At 41.6% G+C, this 23,062-nt stretch overlaps 2 protein-coding genes across 3 annotated transcripts in view; one reads left to right on the top strand and one right to left on the bottom strand.

Annotated features, from left to right (window-relative positions):
* KLHL36 (kelch like family member 36) overlaps positions 1 to 8,364 on the bottom strand; it is a 63,961-nt gene extending 55,597 nt beyond the window's left edge. Inside the window, exons 1-2 of the mRNA XM_072636208.1 lie at positions 8,251 to 8,364; positions 6,114 to 6,202 (exon numbers count right to left, since the gene is read on the bottom strand). The gene's annotated coding sequence lies outside the window, so the exon portion shown is untranslated. The remainder of the gene's footprint in view (positions 1 to 6,113; positions 6,203 to 8,250) is intronic.
* COTL1 (coactosin like F-actin binding protein 1) overlaps positions 2,225 to 23,062 on the top strand; it is a 62,102-nt gene continuing 41,264 nt past the window's right edge. Inside the window, exons 1-2 of one of the 2 annotated variants that reach the window (XM_072636212.1) lie at positions 2,225 to 3,252; positions 3,638 to 3,720. In XM_072636212.1, coding sequence (XP_072492313.1) covers positions 3,176 to 3,252; positions 3,638 to 3,720 — 160 coding nt within the window. In that variant the 5' untranslated portion in view covers positions 2,225 to 3,175. The remainder of the gene's footprint in view (positions 3,253 to 3,637; positions 3,721 to 23,062) is intronic. The other variant, XM_072636213.1, reaches the window with a different exon arrangement.

The following is a 23,062-nucleotide window of genomic DNA, read 5'->3' as shown; positions in this document are numbered from 1 at the left end:
ACAGACCAATTTCTCATTCATCTCTGTGTAGGAACTTAGGGCTTGGGTAACTCTGGCCTGAGGAAATAAAAGTGTACACATATCCCAAACCCAAGATCTTAATCAGGAGCTGGCTGTTTCAACTTATTTCTTATTTGGAATCAGAGGACCTGACTCTGCCCAGTGTATGACCTTGGATAAGTCACTTAATTTATCTAGGGTTCAGCTTCCTTTTCTACAAAATGAAGGCATTGCCTTAATTGACCTCAAAGGTAGCTTCTAACTCTAAATTTCAGATCCACTAACACAAGGATTCTAAACCTGGGGTCTGTGACTTTGCGGTTTTTAATTTTTTAAAGAGATTCTCTTAAGCTCTCCTTCCCCACTTGGTTTCCTTTATAATCCTGTGACTTTCATTTTATGCATGTAACATGAATCTCAGAAGGGGCTGACAGACTTTGCCCAGCTATTGAAAGGGCTCCAGGACACACCCAAGAGTTCAGAGCTCCTTCACTGAAGCTCTTCCAGGATGGTAGGATGGCCACTCTTGAGCATGTTGTGGTGGGGATAGATTTGGTTCAGGCTATGTTGAGGTATGTTTGTTGTCTGCTTACTGGGAAATTCCATGCTTTGGCTCCTCCCATTCTGCTGAGAGTGAAGCATTGGAATGGTAGCTTCGGGATCTGATAGTTAACCCTCCTTTCTGATGCTTGTGGATACCCTAACCCTGGGCAGTTCTTTTAACCTCTCTTTGTTCATTTATAAAATCCCCTACCTCATAGGGTCCCTGGAAAGATCAAATAAGATTTAACACTTATTTTTGTTATCGGTTATCAGCTACTAGGTTTTTGTTTTTCTTTTAAATTGGAATGAAAAGGGCATAAGGGAGAGAAAATAAGTACTTATCAATTCAACTAATTAAAGAAAAGAAAAGAAAACAATCTCATATCCTCAGACGCTTACTAGCTGTGTGACCTTGGACAAATCACTTTACCCTGTTTTCCTCAGTTTCTTCATCTGTAAAATGAACTAGAGAAGAAAATGGCAAACCATCCCAATATTTTTGCCAAGAAAACTCTAAGTGTCACAAAGAGTTGGAAAGGCCTGAACAGCAGCTTTATTAAGTGCTCCTCTCACACACAGTCCCCTCCAAAAAACATAAAGGTAGGGCTACAAATATCATTATCTCCACTTTACAGATTGGGAAATTGAGACTTAGAGAAAGGAAATGATTTGACCAAGATCACATATCTGTTAAGTGATGGTACAGGGTTCAAATGATTAATGAATGTGAAAATGCTTTGAAAATTTATATATTCTCTACAAATAATTGTAAAGCATTATATTACTCTTCATCATGCAATACTTGCCTCTATCTCCCAGGAACTTTGAACCCTTTTATGAGCCTTGTTGTTGAATCCCTTCCATTGTCGGGACTCTTTGTAATCTCATTTGGGGTTTTATTGGCAAAGATACTGGAGTAGTTTGCCATTTCCTTCTCCAGTTCATTTTACAGATGAGGAAACTGAGGCAAACAGGGTTAAGTGACTTGTCCAGGGTCACACAGGTAGTAAATGTCTGAGGCCAGATCTGAACTCTGGAAGATGTCTTCCTGATTCCAAACCCAACGCTCAATCCACTGCTACTTAACTGCCTAGCTTATAAATTGTATTTTCTTTCATTGTTTGGGGTTTGTTGGACAGAGAAACTGACAGAATTTATTATGATAACTGTGGAGGCAGGGGTGACAGTGGAGAAAACACTGAGATTAGCATTTAGGGGACCTGTGTCTGACCACTAACTGTTTGACTTTGAGCAAGTCAAGGAACCTCTGGGAGTTTGTTTCCTTCTTTGTAAAATGAATGGGCTGGACTGGATGACCTCTAAGGTACTTTCCAGCTCTAGATGGAATATATGATGAGTTAGATGACCTCGAGGTCTCTTCCAGCTTTCACGGTCTATAATTTTATAACTTTACCTACTGTGATCTTCCATCTCTAAACCCCTGAAAGGCAGATTCTGTCTTGTCTCAATAGCCCCACAGCTATTTCACACAGCTAAGCACGTACAAGTCATTCATTTAACAAGTATTTTGTTGACTTATATTTCCCTGTTCTTTACAGACCAAATCTCAGAAAGAATGCCTGGACCGCTATCTCCAGGATTTCTGCTTTCAAAACCTTCTGGAATCCCTTTCTTCTTTTGTATGAATTCCAAGGAAGTTTTCCATTGATCGATTATTAATTATTATAATTATAATTAATTATTAATACACAATGAACTTCCAAACGGTTTTCCGTTTGGAAACCGCTTTCCAAACGAACATTTAAAATCTTCCTATGAGCTGATCTTCCATAGAATTAATTATCTGCGTGACCTTGGGCCAGTCACTAAATCTCTGAGTCTCAGTTTCTCCCACTGTAAAATCAGAGGGTTGAGTTAGGTATTCTCAAAAATCCCTTACAATTCTTAAAATTCTCTCCTATGAAGAACATAGTGTATGTAATTCATGGGTCTTTATGCCTCCCTGGCTTATAATGAAAATGTTCAGTCTACCGAATTCCTTTATTAAAAATCACGAAACCAATAAGTGGATTTTGGTCTGTGCCAAACTAGCATTTACAGCTCTCCTCTGTCGAGTTGGTTACATCACTTAACACAGAAATCCCAGTAATGCCTTGCAGCGGAGCCGAATCTGAAGGGGCGGAGGAGAAAGACTAGAAGCCAAAGGAGAAGAGGGGGAGGGGACGTTTGAGGTAAAACCATTCTGCGGTACTGGATAGGGGTGTTGCTCCGAGTGCTTCTCATTGTGATTGGCAGAAATGCAGAAAAGAGGCTGTGGTCCCCCCCGTTGCAAGCTGGCTGACTCAGGACCAATAGACAAAGACTTAACTCAGCGCTGAGAAGGCGAGCCGCCCAGCCAGCCCGCAGTGAGCGGGTTAAGCGCCTCCTTAAGAGCTCATTCAGTAGGCAGCGGGCAGTGCTAGCTCCTACCGTGGTATTGGAAGCACTAGACTCTGGCATCAGTCTTTCCTCTTTGGATCTTGATAAAGCTGTTGCAGCTGAGTTCTGAGACCCTCCCACCCTGTCGGATTGTCAAGTGCTGGGGTTTTTCCCCCTTGTTTTCCCCCAACTGGTTCGTTCCTTTTGGCACTCTTTCCTCTCATTTTTGGAATCCAGTTTCTGGTCACAAGAGATGGCCACAAAGATCGACAAAGAAGCTTGCCGGGAGGCGTACAATCTCGTGCGGGATGATAGCACGAATGTCATCTGGTAAGCTTCAGCATACTTGTCTGGTTCCCCGATTTCCTCGGCCAAAGCGATTTCAGAAATGCACGAAATGCAGTTCAGCCCCAGCGGCCGCTGCCCTCCTCTCGTTAGGCGGAGGTGAACTTGTAATTGATTTTACAAGTAGTGAGTTGATCCCAGCCACTCCACCCAATAAAAAGGGGGGTGGGATGGATGAGAGACTGACTCACCTGAACCATTTTCGGGTAGTAAAAGGGTTTAGGTAAAGAAACAGCCGTTTAAATCCGTCCCCCACACCCCCAGTACAATTTCTTTAAAGCCAACGCTCCGTTTTTGCTTTGGTTTTGATGGTCTCTAGGAAGCTTGTCACCATTCAGATGCAATTTTTTTTCTTACTTTCGTCCTGAAGGGTGACTTTTAAATACGACGGGTCCACCATTGTGCCTGGAGAGCAGGGAACCGAGTACCAATCCTTTATCCAGGAATGCACAGGTAAGCGCACGCCAGCACCGCTTTTCGATCGCGCACCAGCAAGTGCATTTATTTCTTCCTGCGTGTTGTCAGTTGCTTGTGCAAACTCGAAATGCACCCATTTTCCCGATCCCAGCCCCTTGGGTGGAAGGCGGAGGGACTGGATGCGAACAATTCTTACTATCCCCTCTCTAGCAGTAGGCAGTGGTTCGAACACCTTTGGGAGCCTAATGACTCAGGATTCCCTACCCTAGCGCAGCCTCTCCTCGGCATCCGCAGGGTTCATGTTACTGCGGGCTAAGAGTCACTTTTGTAACTGGACAAGGCGGTTCCATTGTCTTTCACTACTTAAGGTATCCGTTTCCAGTCATCATTTTTAAAACTCCTTTCTCCAATTCTGTCATCAGAGTAATTACGTAGTGTGGTGACATCTTCTCAGATTTCTTATACTTTATAAAGCCCTAGACCCAAAACTTGCTACTTTTTTTGCTTTGCTATCAAAACCTCAGTAGGACGGTGTTAGGGCAAATGCGTCAAACTGTTACTTTCTTAGTCTCCTGTGCTGAGTGTGATGGGAGTGTTCTCTTTCCCTCTTTCGATTGTGAGTTCCTTGAGGGCAGGGATTGCCTTTTGCCTCTTTGCATGCACAGTGGTTAGCGCAAAAGTAGCATGTAGCCCCTGGCCCGTAGTGGGTTTAATAAATATTCATTAACTGATTGCGGCACTCGAGTTCTAGTCAAAAAAGAAGTTGCAACCCATCCGTTAAAGCATGGAATAGAGCCAAGTGGTATTTCTGCCCTGGGGTAATTGGTTTGGGGGCTTAGAGAAGGTATCAGATAGATAACCTTCCTCTCCCAAGGGCTCTGTTGGAGCGTGAGCTTTGGCAGGTCCTACCACGGTGGAAAGGTGTGGAGCTCAGCCCAGCCATAGCCTATATTGGCAAACACCCACCCTCTCTCCATCTTCGTTTAGTTTAGAGACATTCATCATCACACTGTTGGCTGCTAAGAATTAATATACTCGTAAGAGTTGCTTCCCTGGGAGGGAGGGATTAGACATTGGTGAAAATGCAGTTCCTTGAAGTTTCCAAGTGCTATAATCGCATCTGAAATGTCTCCTGGGATTATGCCTCCGAACATATGTCTAGTTTCTCCCAGGGTGGTGGAGTCTTCTTCCCCTCCAATCCAGAATCTGAAACATAGGTTGTTAAATGTGCAGCCGGTGGAATGGATCTAATCTCAGAGTATGAACTGGAGAATTTTTCTTTTTTTTCTTTGGTGGTTTAACAAATCACAGGTAAACTCAGAGACATTTTGGGGATGTGCCAACCCAGCACATATTGAAGATCACGTTTCTCACCCTTGAACTTTGGGAGCTCATGCATGAACTCAGAAAGCAGGTCTCATCTGAAAGCTGTTCAGTCATTAACTGACCCCTCAGGAAAAAAGCAGAAAACACCCCCAAACAAAAGCCAGACTGGTGGTAATCTTAAGGTTTGTTCTCCAAGCCAAATAGGAGAAAGTAACAATGGATGAAAGGGGATGGCTTGAACATTTTTTAATTAAAGTTTTCAGTTCTTGCGCTCTTTTCACCCATCCCTTTCTTCATTTTGATTGGGTAGGGAATGGCCTTTGCTAACTGTGCTCACTCTTGTGGCATTGGTGCTGAGCAACACCAAGTTGTCAGCTAAAAATGTTTCCTAGGCTGTTGCTTGCTGAGCCTTACAAGTGACAAGAAGAACAAAAAACCCCCAATCTGTCTCAGAAAGGTTTTGCTTCTGCTCCTGAAACCATCCGTTACCCCAGTGCCAAGCATGTGTTCCAACTTCCCCTCACTCAGATAGCCTTCCGATTATCTCCCCTCCCCCTCCCACACGCCCACCCCTGGCCAGTGTTTGAATTTACTTGAGTTAATCTCTGTGACACTTTATGTGACAGCTTTATCCGAGGTTCAGAAGCCTCCACATTGTCCTTGCCCAGTTGTTGGCCACTTACAAACTATAGGAGTCTCTTCCTGGCACATTTCACAGTCAAGTGAAGTATTTTGTAACTAACCAGTACTCACTTTGACTCCATTTAATCTTTTCTGCTCCTGGGAGGGTAGGTGATGTTAGCATCATCTCTGTTTTACAGATGAGGAAACTAAGGCCTAGGGAATGTACTTTGCCCAAGGAGCAAAAGGCAGAACCTGAACTTGAACCCACATCCTTGGCTTCTTCCTCTTTCTATGACATCTCACGAAGTGGGAACCTCTGAAGCCTTGGTTACAAAACAGACCAGAAAACCTGTGATTATACAGATGGGAAAACCTGCATCTCTGGCAGATACGGGTTATTCTTGAGTTCTCCCACAAAAAGAATACTATAGAGTCAGAAACCACACAGCAACTGTTCTCTCTGTCCTCTTGGGACATACCTTTGTGATGTGAGTTTGCTCCTGCTCCCTGAACTTCTGCTTCTGAAGGCTTGTAATGGGGAGGCAGATCTTCACCTGGACCAATATCCCTGGGGAAGAAAACAGGAGAAGGGAAAGGGAGGGACTTTGATCAGTGAAATGAATTGAATCGTTCCATTCAGTCAATTTGAATAAGCATTTTTCTGCTACATATTATTAACAGACTAATCCAGATTAACAAGACCCCAGGTAAGCAAACTCTGGAATAACCAAAGAGGTTTCTCCCCCATTGGGGTTGGAGCGAAGGCTTACTAAATTCTAATATTCTAAAAATGAAGCAGCTTTTTGGTTATGTTTCTAGGTTCAAGAGAAAATCAACATAAATATCTGATACTTCTTAAAAAGCCTAAAAGTGAAGTTGAAGGTGGGTGGAAAGAGATCCTTCGCCAATTCAAGTTCCTGCAAGTTAACATCTTAGAGAGGTGCCCAGAATAGAGCAGCCAGATATGGGGTAGAACATTCTTCAGAGGTGTCCCAATGGGATTCAAATGTAATTGACAAAGAGTTAAGAAAAAATACAATAAGGCATAGATAATACTACATTTGAAAATTAAGTCAATGCAGCTAGAACCTTCCATATGTATTGTTTCCCCCATTCAAATATGAGTTCCTTGAGAGCCTGAACTATTTTACTTTTGTACTTGAATTTCCAGTGCTTAGCACAGTGCTTTGCCCATAGTAAGCACTTATTTATTAAGCCTTAAAACATGCTTTATTCAGTCAAAAAGAAAAGAAAGTTAAGTCAACCTGCAGGGATCTTTATGTACACTTGAATAGCCCCTATTTGTATTTGAGTTTGATACTAGCATCCTAGAAGGCTTCAGTGGCTTGTTCATAATCACATAGGCAGGATGTATGAGAGGTATTCCTTAAACTCAGGTCTTTCATGCTGTCCTCTTTCCACTAGGATGTACAGTCTCGTACTTGGATATGGTTTATAATTAATTTGGGAAAACATTAGTAGAGATTTTCAAAGGGCACCCTTCTTATCTCCTACAGACTTAAGAACTGAGATCCATTGGTCATTATAAATAGCACCAAGATTGAGCCATAGAGACTAATGGGGAAATATGTTTACATGATTGCCCGTGTACAACCTGTATCAGATTGCTGCCATCTTAGAAAGGGGGATGGTAGGGAGAGAGAAAAAATTTGAAACTCAAAATTTTATTAAAAAATGAATGTTGAAAGCTATTTTACACATAATTGGAAAAAATAAAATATGATTTACCAAAAATAAAGAAATAAAGATTGAGCCATAGAATAATTTGTGAGAAACAAGAAAGCAACTTCCTTCCTCCCCCTGCTCCTCGTGCCATAGTCAAAGTATACTTTTCCCCATTGGCCTTGCCTGAAATTTCAGCATTTTGAGACATTTCTTGGGGTCTCAAAGGCTTATTACTTTTTAATATCCCTTTAATAGAACAAGAGTGTCATAAGCCTTTCACTGTGTAGTACGTGACAGGTATTTTTTATCAGTGTTCAATGAATGTTATCAACTAACCCTTTAGCATAGCTCTGAAGACCTTGAAGTAATATGACCTGGGATCAAGGCCAGGGAGAAGGCCAAAGTCTGATTTCAGTATTGCCTAGGTTGGATTCTGATAAAATATGATGGGGGGATTCCCCCCCCCCTTTTTTTGACCAGACCTGTAACTGAATCATTATGTGGGGGGACCCCTTGGCATGGATGTTCCCTCCCCCAACTCCAGTAGGCAACTCTTTGTACTTTATAATTTTAGAGAGTTGTCTGGGTGTATCTGAAGGTGAAATGACTTACTCATGGCCACCCAGAGCACATGTGGTAGAGGGAGAATTTGAATTCAGGTCTTCTTGACTTTGAGGCCAGTTACTACCCCACCCTCATTATCATGGGAGATTATTAGATTGTAGATTTAGACTAGAAGGGACCTTAGTAAGTGTCTAGTTCGCCCCACCCCCTTCCTTCACAAATGAGGAAACAGGCTGAGAAAGTCTAGCACTCTTTCTATTTTTAATATATTTAGGATTTCTTTCTTTTCCAGAAATTTAGATGAGTTTCTTTTACATTTACATTTTCATTTATCATCCTGATCTTAAAAAAAAAACATTTAAATACCTGATTTCTCAATATTTAATGAATAATAAATGTCCTGACATGGGTCTTGTGGTCCACTGCTTTCATTTTCTAGTTCTATTGAGCATGAGTTGATAGCATCATAGTCAAGAATTTGGAACTGGAAGGAATCTTAGAACATAGAATGTAAGAGCTAGAAAGGGACCTTGGAGATCATCATGTGTTTTTCATTTTACAAATGAAGAAACTGAGCCCCAGAGAGTCAGAGTGACTTGGGGGTGTTACCTAGTTGCCTAGTAACAGAATAAAAACTCAGACTTGTTCTCATTAACCGGTACCACACAGAAAGATGGCACAAGGCAATGAGTAAAATCTACTCAGATGAGGTACATCTTGTACCACCCCTCACTCACTAGGAGAAGAAAATAAACCCCTTGGGAGCAGGGATTGATTTTTCATTTTGTCTTTTTTAGGGTGTTGAATAAAATAAGCTCTTTTTAAAATTGATGTTTTTTTTTAATCACCAAAATTTTCTGCCTCTTGGAGAGCTGTCTCATATAACAAATAATTTTTTTAATGAAAAGGAGAAAAAATAACCAAAATGCATCCCCAGAGTCTAGGGAAATGGGCAGCATACCACACTCGTGGAACTCCCACCTCTGCAAAGGAGTGAGGTGGGAGTATCTTCTTATTTTTTTTTTCTTTTTTGGAATCATGCTTATTCTTTATAATTTTGTAATATTCACTATTAATTGTTTTGGAGTTCTTTCACTTGATGTTGCTTTCATTGTATATGTTGTTTTCTTGGCTCTACTTACTTCACTCTGCATCTGTTCATGTAAGTCTTTCCACGCTTCTCTGTATTCATCATGCTCATTGTTTCTTATAGCATAGTAATATTCCCTTGCATTCATGGACTACATTTGATTTAGCCATTCCCCAATCCATGGGCATGTACTTTATTTCTAATTCTTTCCTATCATAGATATCTGCTATAAATATTTTGATGTATATGGATCCTCTCTTCTTAGCAATGGACTCCTTGGGGGATATGTCTAGCAGCGGAATTTCAGAGTCAAAAGGCGTGGATATTTTTGTCATTTTGTTTGCATATTTCCAATCTTTTCCAGAATGGTTGTATTGAATCTCAGCTCCATCAACATGCATTAAACTCACAATAATAAATACTTGTTGGATAAATTTATATAGAAAGTTAAACTTCAAGGAATTTGGGAGAAAATGATGATGATGATAAGGATTGTAATAGTAGCTAGAATTTATATACTGCCTATTTTTTGACAGGCACTGCATTCAATATTTTAGAATTTAGATTCAATTTCTTGCATGATCCATTACTTTATGCATTTATATATGTGAAGTACTTCCTTGTGGGTCTACTTCATGACACCTCTCATTGGTTGCTGGTCTAGGTAACCTTTCCAGGTGTTTGAGGATAATACCACCCATCTATCTCATGCATAGGTTTTACCACAGCAGTCTTCCCCCCACACTCCTCTTGGCTGACCTTGCTGGAATGAAGGACTTGGTAGGCTTCATAGAATTTAGAAGTGGGGTGGACCTTAGAGAGCCCTCAGTCCTGTCTACTCATTATATGTGAGTAAGGAAACAGGGCCAGAGAAGGGAAGTGACTTGAAAGTAGCAGTAATAATAGCTAGCATTTATATAGTACCTACTATGTGCCAGTCATTGTACTAAGTGCCGTGCAAATATTATCTCATTTGATCCTCACAACTCTGAGATGCAGCTGTTATTATAGCCCCACTCTACTCTTAACAACAGGTTAAATGACTTTCCCAAGGTCACACAGCTAGGAGATATCTGAGGCTGTATTTGAACTCAGATCTTCCTGACTCCAGGTCTAGCATTCTATCCACTGCACTGCCTAGCTACATAGTTAGCAAGATGAGGATTGGAACCTGATTCTTCTGATTCTAGAACCAATGCTTTTTCTACAATCCTCACTTCTTTCTATACTTCAAGGCTCAGTGGTGCCATTTCTGTGATTTTTCCCTCTATATCTTAGATGGTATGATGCAAAAAAATCTACTCTGTAACTAAACTCTGGTAATGAATCATCAGCATTTACCTAAGATGGTCTTCACATGACAATCACCATGCATTCAATCCTTTATCCTCAGCTTTGCTTGTTTGGCAGGATCTTCTAGAGCTTTGATTCCTAGCCTTTGAGAAAACTCAATTCTATGCCATGGTGAAGCCTCTCTCTCTCTTTCTTTCTCTCTACCCATTTATCTATCATCTATCTGTCTATGCATCTATCTATATCTATCCTATCTAATCTATCAATCTGTCTTCCTATATATCTGTCTGCCAGATAGATAGTCATTGTAGCATATCTTATAGAAAGCTGCTCTTGAAGCCACAATAATCTGGGTTCAGATCCTACCTTTAATACATGCTGACCACATGACCCAGGGCAAGTTACTTGCTGCTCTAGGCAGATAAGGTGTTGACTTGTATTGGTTGAAAGAATTTCCTTAAAAGTAAGTTCCTTTTATTAATGAAATCACAGTCCTTATCCACACACACACACACACACACACACACACACACACACACACACACACACGTAGTGACTTGAACTGCCTCTTTTTACATTCACCTTTTTGAAATCTTTACTTTGGCATAAGGCCTAGGAGTTTGGGGCCCCTCCTAGGTCTTTAATTACAGGAATACTGTATTTTATCTGATACTGCTGGAATAAAGTATTTGTCATAAATGAATTTTCCAGCTGCCTGAAGCCTTACCTTTCAAATGACCAGACTCTAAAAAAAAGTGAATTGTTTTTGAGAGAAGTCTTCTAAAATGAAATGAGTGCTTCCTAGCTTTTTAAAGATTATCTTGGACATCATTCAGTTTTTCATTTGGCTCTAGGTTTGCTAGCTGCTGTACATACACATGTGATGGAAGGTCTACAAAGCACTTTCCATCTGCTATCTCAATTATTCCTCATAGCAACCCTGTGAGACGGGCACAGAAGGTATCATCCCTATTTTACAGTTAAGGAAACTGAGGCTCATAGTGTTAAAGGAAAACCTGGTCTCAGAGGTGAAGGATTCCAGGTTCTGCATTCTATTTACTACCCCAGAACTAGGAGTCAAAAATACCTGGTGGGGAGGATGGGAGGAGAGAGAGAAACAGAGACGGATATAGAGGGAGACAGAAAGACAGGAACAGAGAGGGAGAAAGGGAGAGAGACAGACAGAGTCACATATACACACACAGATACAGAGAGACAGAGGGAGAGAAGGAGAGAGAGACAGACAGACAGACAGAGACAGACAGAGACAGAGAGAGGGACAGAGAGAGAGACAGAGCATGAGCTGGGATCCAGTTCTAACTTAGACACTAAATAACTTGTATGCCTCTGGACAAGTCATTCCCTCTATCTGCAATCCTGCTTCAGACATTAATTAACTATGTCACCATGAGCAAGTCTCTGTTTCTTTATTTGTAAAATGAGAAGTGTAGTTTGGATGGCTTTATTATTATCCCTAGCGCCTGGTACAGAGTAAGCCCTTAATCAATGTTTGTTGATTGAATGATTAAACTTATGACACTAAGATTGTTTAGTTTCCTAATTTGGAAAAAGAGTAAGTTGGAACATATAATAAGAACTAGCATTTAGATGGTGCGTAAAGTTTGCAAAGCACTTTAAGTATTTTATCTTGGGGCGATGAATATTTAGTTGCATGCCCTTGCGCAAATCAGTTCTCTGGGTTTTCTGTTACTCTTGTCTGTAAAATGAGGGCTTGGACCGGACATACTTTGAAGCTATCTAAACTCTAACGTTCTTGGATTTTATGGCACTATGCTATATTGACCCTCATAGGAGCTGCCTTGGAGGGAAGGGGAGCCAAGAGGCATTCACATAGTGCCTATTAGGGGTCAGTAATTGTGGTAGAAATGTACGTTTACATGAGGAGGCATTGGACTATGCTTTCCTAGTACTGTCTTCTGTCCCTTTCCTCAGTACTCACCACTGCCTTCCCTATCCTAATTTTCCCTTTATTTTCTTTGCATTTATCTGTGTGACCCTGAGGGTAACTTTAGACCCCTCCTGTGGAGGAAAGTAAATGACATAGAGATGTCTGTTTGGCTGACGTCCTGATTTGTGGCTTTATTCCATACAGCTGAAGTCAAAGGAAGTTGTGACCTTCAGATAAGTAGGGTGTTAACTGCACATTCCTATTATATCCTCTTCTGGGAAATCTTTAGGAGACCACTGTATAAATGATGGAATGACCCCATGTTAGAGCATTAGAGAACCACCATATTGAATGTGCAGTCTCATTCACAATTTAAGGGGAAACACCTTAGTGCTTAAAAATGGAGAGGCATTCGAATCAACAACACAGGATGTTTTCCCCATGTAGCTTGTGGAGTCAAGTCAACAAGAATTTGTAAAGCACCTATGTGCTAGGCACTGTGCTAAGACCTAGGGATATAAAGAAAGACAAAACACAGTCGCTGCTCTTAAAAATCTCCTGTTCTAATGGGAGAGACAACGTAGAAACAACCATGGATAAATAAGCAATAGACAAGATAAGACGGAGGTCACCTCAGAGGCAAGGCACTCAGATTAAGGAGGACTTCAACAGAAATTTGAAGGAAACCACATGATGAGGACAACACGGTGGGTTGGTTGGTTGTTGTCCTTTGTCTTCAAAGAGGACCAAAATGACATCACCATGATAAAGTGAAACTTCCGTGTGTCTGACTGTGGCTGATCAGACCAATACGAGCTCGGAATGTTCTACCACAGGTTGGGTGCAGATCCCATGGTGGGTACAAGCAGGGTAGAAGCAATGAAAGACTTTGCAAAACCAACTGACCAACCAACCTAGTGACCAGAAATAAAGAATGTATAAAGGCTAGGAAGGGAAGGTGGGATGGGCTGGTCTTAGGATAAGGAATGACCCAGTGTTCTGCCGTTCTTTTGAAGTCAGGAGAAAGCAAAGAAGGTCTCCAGCATGTTAAGTACACTCCCTACAGCCAACATAGGCATGAGAAGAGAAGACATGACTGAGCTGTGGAGACAATATCTAAATTGGTGAGATCTCATATCCATTTGAGTAATACAAACAGCCAGAAGACACAGTGAGAGAGTGTCCGGAAGACCCAAATCCCAATCCTGCCTTAGACTCTTAGTAGCTGTGTGATCCCTGGGCAAGTCACTTAACCTCTGTTTACCTCAGTTTTCTCACCTGTAAAATGGGTTTGATAAGTGCTTACCTTGTGGGGTTGCTGTGAGAATCAAATGAGATATTTGTAAAGTGCTTTGCAAACTTTAAAGCACCGTATCAATTTAGATGTTATTATTGTTTGAGCACTCTTCCTCCGAAGGGTTTTTCTTCCTTATCTGCCCTTGTCTTATCTTTACCTCTCTCAGAGGGATCCTAGGACAGTCTAAGCCCAGGCAAGTGAACTTCCTTGTGGCTTTGTTCTTGCTTTTAATATAATTAGATCATTAGAGCTCAAAGGGATCTTAGAGGTCATCTAAACCAATTTCACTCCACACACCGCCCCGCCCCCCCCCCCCCGCCCCCCCCCATAGTATACTCTATAAAGGAAGATACTGAAACTCAGAGATGAAGGGGCTTGGGGGAGGAACACAGCTAGTTAGAAGCAGAACTGAAACTAGGATGGTACTCTATATCAGTGATCTCTAAACTTTTTTGACCATATTCCCTTATCAGTAAACTGATTTTTTTTTTCCTTGGTTTGCTGGGAGAAATTAGGTTATATGCCCTCCCCCACCTCCCAGGGGGTGATCCAGGACTCAGGAGGAAGACTGGGAGCTTGCATTGAGGCTGGAATGAAGGATGATTGGTTGGAATGTTGACTTTTGATAGCTGAAGGCTAGATGTGCTTTTGTTGGAGACTAGCTCTGAGACTGATTATCTCTGGGAGGGTGAGATGCAACTGACCTATAACCCTCAATTACACCCCAACTCGAGTCATCATGATAGAAGGCTACCCACTTAAAAAATGTTTTTTCATTTAACACAAATCTATTTTCTCTCCCTCTGATTCCTCCCAAACTTTTTTTTTCCAGAGGAGGGGGTGCTGGAAGAGGAAAATACAAAATAAAACCTTTGTAACAAATATGTAGTCAACCAAGACAAATTCCTCGACTGGCTGTATCTCCAAACACACACACACACACACACACACACACACACACATGCGTGCATGTATGTATGTATATGTGTGTATGTATACACCTTGAGTCCATTACCTCTGTCAGGAGGTAGGTGGCATGTTTCATCATTAGGCCTCTAGGATTGTGGTTTGGCCACCCACTTTGGAGACTACTGCTGTACACCATGGGTACAGAGCATGGGTTGGCCAGGAGAGCCTTCCCACTGTCCCTTTCCCTTCCCCTCAAGGGCAGACCTAGTAGGGACCTCAGAGATCATTTACTGAACCCCCTTAACTTTCCAGATAAGGAAATCAAGTCCCAGAGAAATGAAACAATTTGCTTCAGGTCCCAGATAGCACAACCAAGTATGAGTTAACATGGCTAAGAATAGGACAGTACTTTGCATCATAAGAATGTAGTTTCCCTGGTACATATGGACCAAGGAGAAAGTTTGTCCATTATTTTGGAAACACCCAGTTCCCTCCCCCTCTAGGCACATTTGTACACTGGAGGATCCCAGGACTCTGTCTCTGCCTTTCTTGTATTCCCCAGTGCTAAGTATTGTGCCTGGCACATAGTAGGCACTTAATAAACGTTTGTTGATGATAATGAGGGGCCCCTTCATAAATGGCCACGGGAGTTGTTAGAATCCTCATCTCTGGACTTGGCAGCCCACCGTTCTTGCCACAAACCAGGATGCCTCTTTCCTCTCAGTTACTGTTTCATCCTGTCTGCTTCATAAGGTCAGCAGGGCAGATCCTCTTCTCCAGAGCTGTCACTGAATATAAGTGTAACTGTATTTCCTGTTTTCAAGATGAAGGAATTGAAGCCCAGAGAAAGAGACTTAGCCAAGGTAACAGCCAAGGTAATGAGGGGCAGAAGCCTCATGACTCCTAGTCCGATGTTCCTAACCCATGAAGACTTTCCGACTTTTCTAAACCTAGTTTGCTAATGATATTGCTTTTTAGGGGATCTTTCCATCTCTGCATTTCCTTCCATGTCTTCCATTTTCCTCATACTCTTCAGCCTACCTCTCTCTCACTTTCTCGCTGTCTCTGTCTCTCTAGTTCTGTTTTTCTATTTCTGTCTTTCTCTGTGTCTCTGTTTCTCTATTTCTGTTTCTTTCTCTTTGTCTTTCTGTCTCTCTATTTTTGTCTTTGTCTCTGTATCTCTGTCTCTCTATTTCTGTCTGTCTCTGTCTCTCTGTTTCTGTCTCTATTTCTGTCTTTCTCTGTCTATTTCTGTTACTTTCTCTTTCTCTGTCTCTTTCTGTTTCTCTATTTTCTGTCTTTCTCTGTTTCTGTATCTCTGTCTCTCTATTTCTGTCTTTGTCTCTGTCTCTCTGTTTCTGTCTCTATTTCTGTCTTTCTCTGTCTCTGTCTCTCTATTTCTGTCTTTCTGTCTCTGTTTCTGTCTCTATTTCTGTCTTTCTCTGTGTCTCTGTCTCTCTCTGTCTTTCTGTTTCTGTCTTTATCTCTCTGTGGCTTTGTTTCTTTCTTTCTGTCTGTCTTTGTCTCTGTCCGTCTCTCCTTTTTTTGTCTCTGTTTTTGTCTCTCTCTGTCACTGTCTCTCTCTTCCTCTCTGTCCATCTGTCTCTGTGTGTGTGTGTCTCTGTCTCTTTCTCTCTCATATAACTTCTAAGGTATGGACTCCATCAGCTCTCTTCTTCCCTCTGTTTCCCAAATGAGGGGTTTGGATGTATGGTTGTGGGAGGTCCTGGTCCCTGATGCAGCCAGAGATCCCTCACCAATTGCTGAGCTGGCCCTAGGAAGCACTGTCATCCTATCACAGCTGAAGAAAGCAGCCTTGCTTATACTCCCGGTTTCTTGTATCCATCTCAGCAGCAGCTCTGTGCTGATGACTGTTTAGTTTGGCTGTTATTGGAAGCTTGGCTGATCTTTCCCAAGCATTTACTGCATTATCCAAGGACTTAATTTTGATGCATTGACTTTGCAGGTCCAAGCCTGTGGCTTTGGCTGGGGGGCAGGATGCCAGGGGCTGCCTTCTGCAGGCAGTGGTAATACTTTGCCACTTAATGTTTCTTGCCACCAGTATGCTTGGAAATCAGATGTTAATCGCCTGATTCTGTGCCAGGAAAATGGTTTTTTCCTCAAAGAGTAGGAAGTAGACATGATACTCATGTCTTTGGAATTCTGATTGCATCACTCCAGAACGCACATTGTTAATTCAGTCATTTGATGGCAATTCTGGGTTTTCATGGAACATTTCAAACCACAAGGTTGCTGACTTGAAGATTAGAATAATTTTTTATTTGCAGGTAAGATTTGTAAACACAAAGGGGAGGAATTTTATAGAACTCTTTTATGTCAAAGTCCATAAAAACTACATCCTTAAAAGAAAATGTTTTTTGATCAACGTAATGACTAACCAGAAAGTCTTATACATGACAAAGCACCGTAGATTTCAGAGGCCCAGTGATGATCCCTGTTCTCCTCTCCCTATTCTATCTCATTCAGTGATCTCATCAGTCCCCATAGATTTATTATGATCTCCATGCTGATGAGCCCCAAATCCACTTTTACTGCCCCAATCTCTCTGCTGACCTTACAGCTCCAACTACCTTTCAGACTGGAATATGTCCCACAGACATCTCAAACAGAAATCATTCTTTCCCCCTAAGCCCTTCCTTCAATCTACCTTCCCTATTTTTGTAGAAGACAATCCCTTCCTCCCAGTCCCTTAGGCTTACAACCTAGGACTTATCTTGGACTCCTCAATTTCTCCCCACCCCACCTCTATATCCAAGCTATTGCCAAGGCCTGTTGATTTCAAATACACCTTCTTCTCTCCTCTGACACAGTTCCCACCCTGGTGCAGGTCCTCACATCCCAGCACCTGCATTATAGCAATAGTGTACTGGTGAGTCTGCCTCACAATTCTCTCCCCATTCCAGCCTATCTGTCATTCAGCCACCGAAGTGATTTTCCTAAAATGCAAGTTTGATCATGTCATTCCATTACTCAGGCATCTCCAATGGCTTCCTATTGCCTCCAGTAGCAAATACAGAATCCTCTGGTTGGCATTCGAAATCCTTCCTCACCTAGCCCTCCCTTACCTTTTCAATCTTTTTACAACTTTCTCCCCAACATGTTGTCTTTGATCCAGTGCTGCTGGTCTCTCAGCTGCTCCTTAAATAAGACACTCCATCTCTCAGATCTCTCAGATTGGGGCATTTTCTCCGCCTGTCCTCCATTCCTGAAATGCTCTCTCTCCTCTTCCCTTACTACTGACCTCCTTGGCTTCCTTTAAGTCTCAATTAAAATCCAACCTTCTACAGGCATCCTTCTCCAAGCCTTCTTACTTCCAGTGTTTTCCTTCTTTCAGCGACTTCCTATTTATCCTGTATATAGCTTGACTGCAGACATTTGTTTGCGTGTTGTCTCCCCCCGTTAGACAGTAAGCTCTTTGGGGGCAGGGGCTGTCTTTTACCTCTTTTTGTATCCCCAGTTCAGCAATTAGAAGGGTTTCTCTAGCTGAATCAGGGACCCGGACCTCCCACAACTATATACCCAAACCCTATGTTTGGGAAACAGAATGGAACCCATATCTAAGAAATAATATGAGAGAGAAAGAGAGAGACAGAGAGGGAGATAGAGAGAGAGAGGACAGACAGACAAACAGGTGCAGGTGGAGGTGTGTATTTTTGGACATGATGCTTTGCTTGCTTTTATTTGTTCCAGGGGTTGTTTTTTTTGTGTTTTCTTTCTTGGGAGAGAAAATATGGGCTAAGGATGAGGCGGCTGAGGAAAGAAAAGGATGAAGCAATCCTGAAAGAAAAGACAAGTCACTGAAGCATTTTTTAAAAAAAATCAGCAAAGAGAATGGATGGCTAAAAAGGATGCCAGACAGGCAAGACAACTTCACAAACTGCAGGTTGAATTTATTATATGTTTTCAGAGAAAAGCAAGCTCTACATGATAGAGAAGTTCCATGTATAATTCTATTGTTTTACATTGTATATGGAAATGTACATTTCCTTCGTTAAATTCAGAATAAGCAATAATTTAAAAACTAATAGCATAGACTTTTGCAACCATATTACTCATGGACCAAGATGGGAGATTATAAATACCTAGACTTAGTAGAGCTTAGACAGCTTTTAGTCTACTCTTCTCATTTTACAGGTGGGGCAACTGAGATCATACCAGCAGTTTATGGTGAAGCAGGGCCTAGAATCTGCGTCTCCTACTGGCTAATCCGTTGATCTTCGAATTCTCGTAATGTGGCCTCCTTTTCGTCTCAGGTCAGAGTAGCAGCTGTTTGAGAGACACTGGCCTCATTCATCCATTAACCTCATCCTGCTTTGGGGAGAGTGGAAAGAGCTCTGCATTAGAAACAGTGACTGTGGCTCTAGCACCAAACTTGTCACTACCAAACAGGGGAAACTGAGCCAAATGACTATGACTATCTTTTCATCTCAGTTTCCTTAGCCATGAAATGGGGAGAGACAAATAGCTACCCCATGTGCTTCCTTGTTTGGAGGATCAAACAAAAGATGGTGCAAGAAAGTACTTTAAAAAGTGTATGCATGGGCTGGGCATGGGAGTTGGGGTTTGGTTGGTTGTTACTGCTTTCGCTATCTGCTGTGCCTTCTCTAGCTTTTCATGACCCAACCTACTGGTTTGTACTTGCTTGCACTTTTAGTGGGAGACCTTCTTGAAGTGTGGGAGTCTTTGTAAAAAAGAGGGCCTTATGGGTGATGCAATAGGATTAAATAATTTGCAGTTGGAAAGAATCTCATTTTTACAGAAGTGGAAACTGAGGCTCTAAAAGTCTTATAAGTTACAAAGCGCTATAGAAATATGAGATAGTATGCTCATCAATCATTCCTATCTACAGCTAGGTCTCAATGCAAATAATGAATTCTTGGAGTGGTCTCTTGTATTCAAATTCACCTCTTTTCTTATTAAGCCTTAATCATTGAATGGGTGTTGCCTCAGTCAAACTGAGACCTGTTAAAGACCTTAGCTTGAAAAGGCCAAGGTACCCCATTGCATCCTGGGTCATTTCCAGTTGTCCTGATCTATCTCTGGCCGCTGGACCCAAATGGTTCTGGAGGAAAAAGTGAAGCTGGTGACTTTGCGTACCCCTCCCTCACTTAAATCCAATGCACGTGCATGTCATGGCATCACCTCTCTGATGTCATAGTCCTCTTTGAGAACAGAGGAAAAACACCAACAAATTTGAAGTTATGTTATTATGGTCACGGGTTCTAGTCCAGTTGAAACATGCAGTATCCAATAATACTACCACTTCAGGGGATTCATTATTCACCCTAATCTGGACCTAGTTACATGCCTTTAAGCAGGTAAGCTATAGACCTTTTTCTACTAGGAAATATTTTGTTAGGGTGGCCTTACTATAACATAAAGCACACTGGATTTAGAACCAAAGTAAATCCACAGGGTTGGACTAGATCCCTTCCAATCTGAATTCTGAGACTTGGGTTCAAGTGGTGACTCATACTTATTCTCCTGCTTATTTCACCATCTTGGCTCCTGGAAATATACTTATTCTTTTATATGGTGTGAGACAGGTCACTTAACCTCTCAGACCAGTTTTTAGTAGAATTACAGAGTAGATATTCTTGAAGTATCAATGATATTAATCACAGATAACTGAATAGAGCTTCTTCCTGGTATCAGGAAGACCTGGGTTTGAATCCTGCCTCACACACAGATGTATGACTTTGGGCAAATCAGCTTCTCTGAGCCTGATTCTTCCTCCTATAAAATAAAGCATTTGGAATTAGTCTCTGGAGTCCCTTCCAACCCTGGCATTCAGTGTAATTTTAATTTTTAAAGAATCCAATGATCTGGAGTTTTCATTAATCCAGACAAGCTTTCCCTTTTGTTAGTCTGAATCGGTTAAGGTTTTACTACAGTTTTGGAATTTCAGATCTGGTCAAGCAGGCCGTTAACAGTCATCGGATCTATGGTCTCCATTTTACAGATGAGGAAACTGAGACAGAAATAGGTTAGGTGACTTGCCCAGAGTCACTCAGCTAGTAAGTGTCTGAGGTCAAACTTGAATGCAGATCATCTAACTCCAGATTCTTTGCTTCTTTCTACTATACTATGGTCCTTCTCTGCCCCTTATTGGGAATATTGTAGAAGGGAAAGCTCGATAGTTCCAAGCTGGACTGAGTCCCTTCTGATTCCAATCCCCTCATTTCTTGTATCTTTGCCTGGAATTCAGCCCAGCCAGTAAAATAGAAAACAACATTAATTCCTCTTTGAAAAGAGTTCATAACATCTCATTTTCAACTGCAGGCCACATAAATCCCTTTTATCCTTTCCCTTCCTTCTTCTCCTTCTCCTCCCTACTCCCTCTTCCATCCCAACCCCAACAAAATCCCTTACACACATCCTTTTTCCTCTTTCTTTGTAAAAGAGTATTTCTCTCTCTCTTTTTCTCTCCCACCGCCCCCTCTCCAATATTTGCCTTCTCACACTCCTGTGTCACTACATCATCAGACACCGGAAATGAGCCAGCTGGCTCAGGAACTCTCAGAGTTCTCATGATAGAGCAGTTTTGTTCACTCCTCACAGGATGTTAGGATTTCCCTCTTGTGAATCTGTGTGAAAGGGACATAGGAGCCAGGCATTCAATAGAAGCTGACCATTCATTTTCATCCCCCTCTGTCTGCAGAACAGATTTGTTATTTTTAAATTTTTCTTTGGGTAATGCAGTCACTAACTCCCTGTGATCTAGCTAGACTGGGTATCCTCTGTCCCGCCCAGTTGTGTCTACTATATGGCAGTTTCCTGTTCTCTCTCTCTCTCTCTCTTTCTCTCTGTTTCCATCCCCAACATAAAGTTTAGCATTTAGGCTCTTATGAAGTAATTTTTTTTCATTCAGGAGATTTAAAACCTGGAAGTTGGCCCTTAGGTATCATCTATTCCAACTCTCTCATTTTACAGATAAGGAAATAGATGCTCACCAAACCACTTAAGGGGGGAATAAGAGAACTCAGGAAGATCTGAGTTCAGCTCCTGCCTTCAAACACTTATTAGCTGTGTGGGCAAATCATGCTGTCTCTTTGTGCCTCAGTTTCCTTATTTGTAAAATGGGAATAATGATAATAACACCTTCCTCACAGAGTGGTTATGAGGATCCAGTGAGATAATGTTTGTAAAGTGCCTTGTAAAACTGAAAATGCTGCTAAGTAAATGTTAGTAGTTGTTAGATGGGTACACAAACATTTATCCCACAATGCAGTGTGCAGTGACGTCCCTTATTTCTAGAGAGAGACAAGGTCCTAGAAGACTGGATTGCAGCACTCGGGAGGAGGAGTGTGTGTGTGTGTGTGTGTGTGTGTGTGTGTGTGTCTGTGTGTCTGTGTGTCTGTGTGTCTGTGTGTCTGTGTCTGTCTGTCTGTCTGTGTGTCTGTCTGTCTTTCTGTCTATGTCTGTGTTTGAGCAAATAGGGTGATAGGATACAGAGGAGAAAAGGAGGTGAGAATGTGAATAGAGCTGGAGGTCTGAAGGAAGAAATGAGAGATGAAAGAAAGACTCTGGAGGAAATCAACTTAGGGAAATGGAAAGAACATTGAATTATAATGTTCCCATTAAACTTCTCCTATGGTAAGAATTAAAATATAGAAAATTAGACCGGGCAGGAAGCTTCATGTATATGTTTATTTCACATAGCGGGGAAGGGAATGGAGGAAGGTTGGTGTGGCATGGCTTGCTTTCATGAGGAAGGCCCAGTTTTGTGTTTTGGGCAAACCCCCTTCCTCATTGGGGTGGAGATAAGTTTGTACAACTGGAGGCCTCCCTACTTCCTCTTTGCTAGACAAGCTTCCTCACTCTTCTTCCTCTTTGTCATCTCTACCCATAGATGGGGAGAAGATAATTGAGTCTTCGCCAGCTGCTAAGTAGGGGTGGTTGAGGGTACCCAGCTCTGAAACACAGGAATGGCGACTCTGTTTCCTCTGTTGTTTCTGGACAGGAAGAGGCTAAAGGTTGTGAGTATGAACTATGGTTCTGAGTTTCACTTGGTCAGAGTGAGCTATTCATGAGACTTCCTCAGGTCACTGGTTCAGTCCCCACATGGACCTTTCTGCCCTTTTATATGTGGCATACAAGTTGCACCCCTGACCCTAATCATCCATCTCAAACTGGTTATTTTTCACAAAAATGAACTAGAAATGGAGAGGAAGGATGCTTTGGAGATTCATTGTGTTTCCGGCATGATCTACAAAGTCATTGATTTTTAAAGTTGAAAGAGACCTAGAGATGATTTGTTTAGCTTCCTTGTTTTAAAGATGAGAAATGTGAGGCCCACACAAGTGAAATGATTTGCCCAAGATCACACAGCTAACAGCGTTCATTTAATCCAGTGGCAGGGTTATTATTTGTTTATTTGTGGGTGTCATTTGTGTATGTCATTCTATCTACAGAATTGCAGAATGAATTTTTCTTTGTGTATGTATGGTACCTTTATCGTATAATTGTTGAACTTTGGAACCATATGACTTTTTAAAAAATTAAAATCCATTTGTTTTTCTCTCCCTCCTTTCTCCTCCTCCTTCACTGGGAAAAAAAAGAAAAAAAACTATTATTTCTGACAAATATACAGAGTCAAGTAAAACAAACAGAACCATAAGACCTTCAGAACTGATCCAACTACTTCATTTTACAGATG

This window comes from Notamacropus eugenii, chromosome 1, assembly GCF_028372415.1.
Source record: "Notamacropus eugenii isolate mMacEug1 chromosome 1, mMacEug1.pri_v2, whole genome shotgun sequence".
NCBI classification, from domain to species: Eukaryota; Metazoa; Chordata; class Mammalia; order Diprotodontia; family Macropodidae; genus Notamacropus; species Notamacropus eugenii.
The sequence above is the reverse complement of the archived record's forward strand: the minus strand, read 5'-3'. Positions and strand labels throughout refer to the sequence as shown.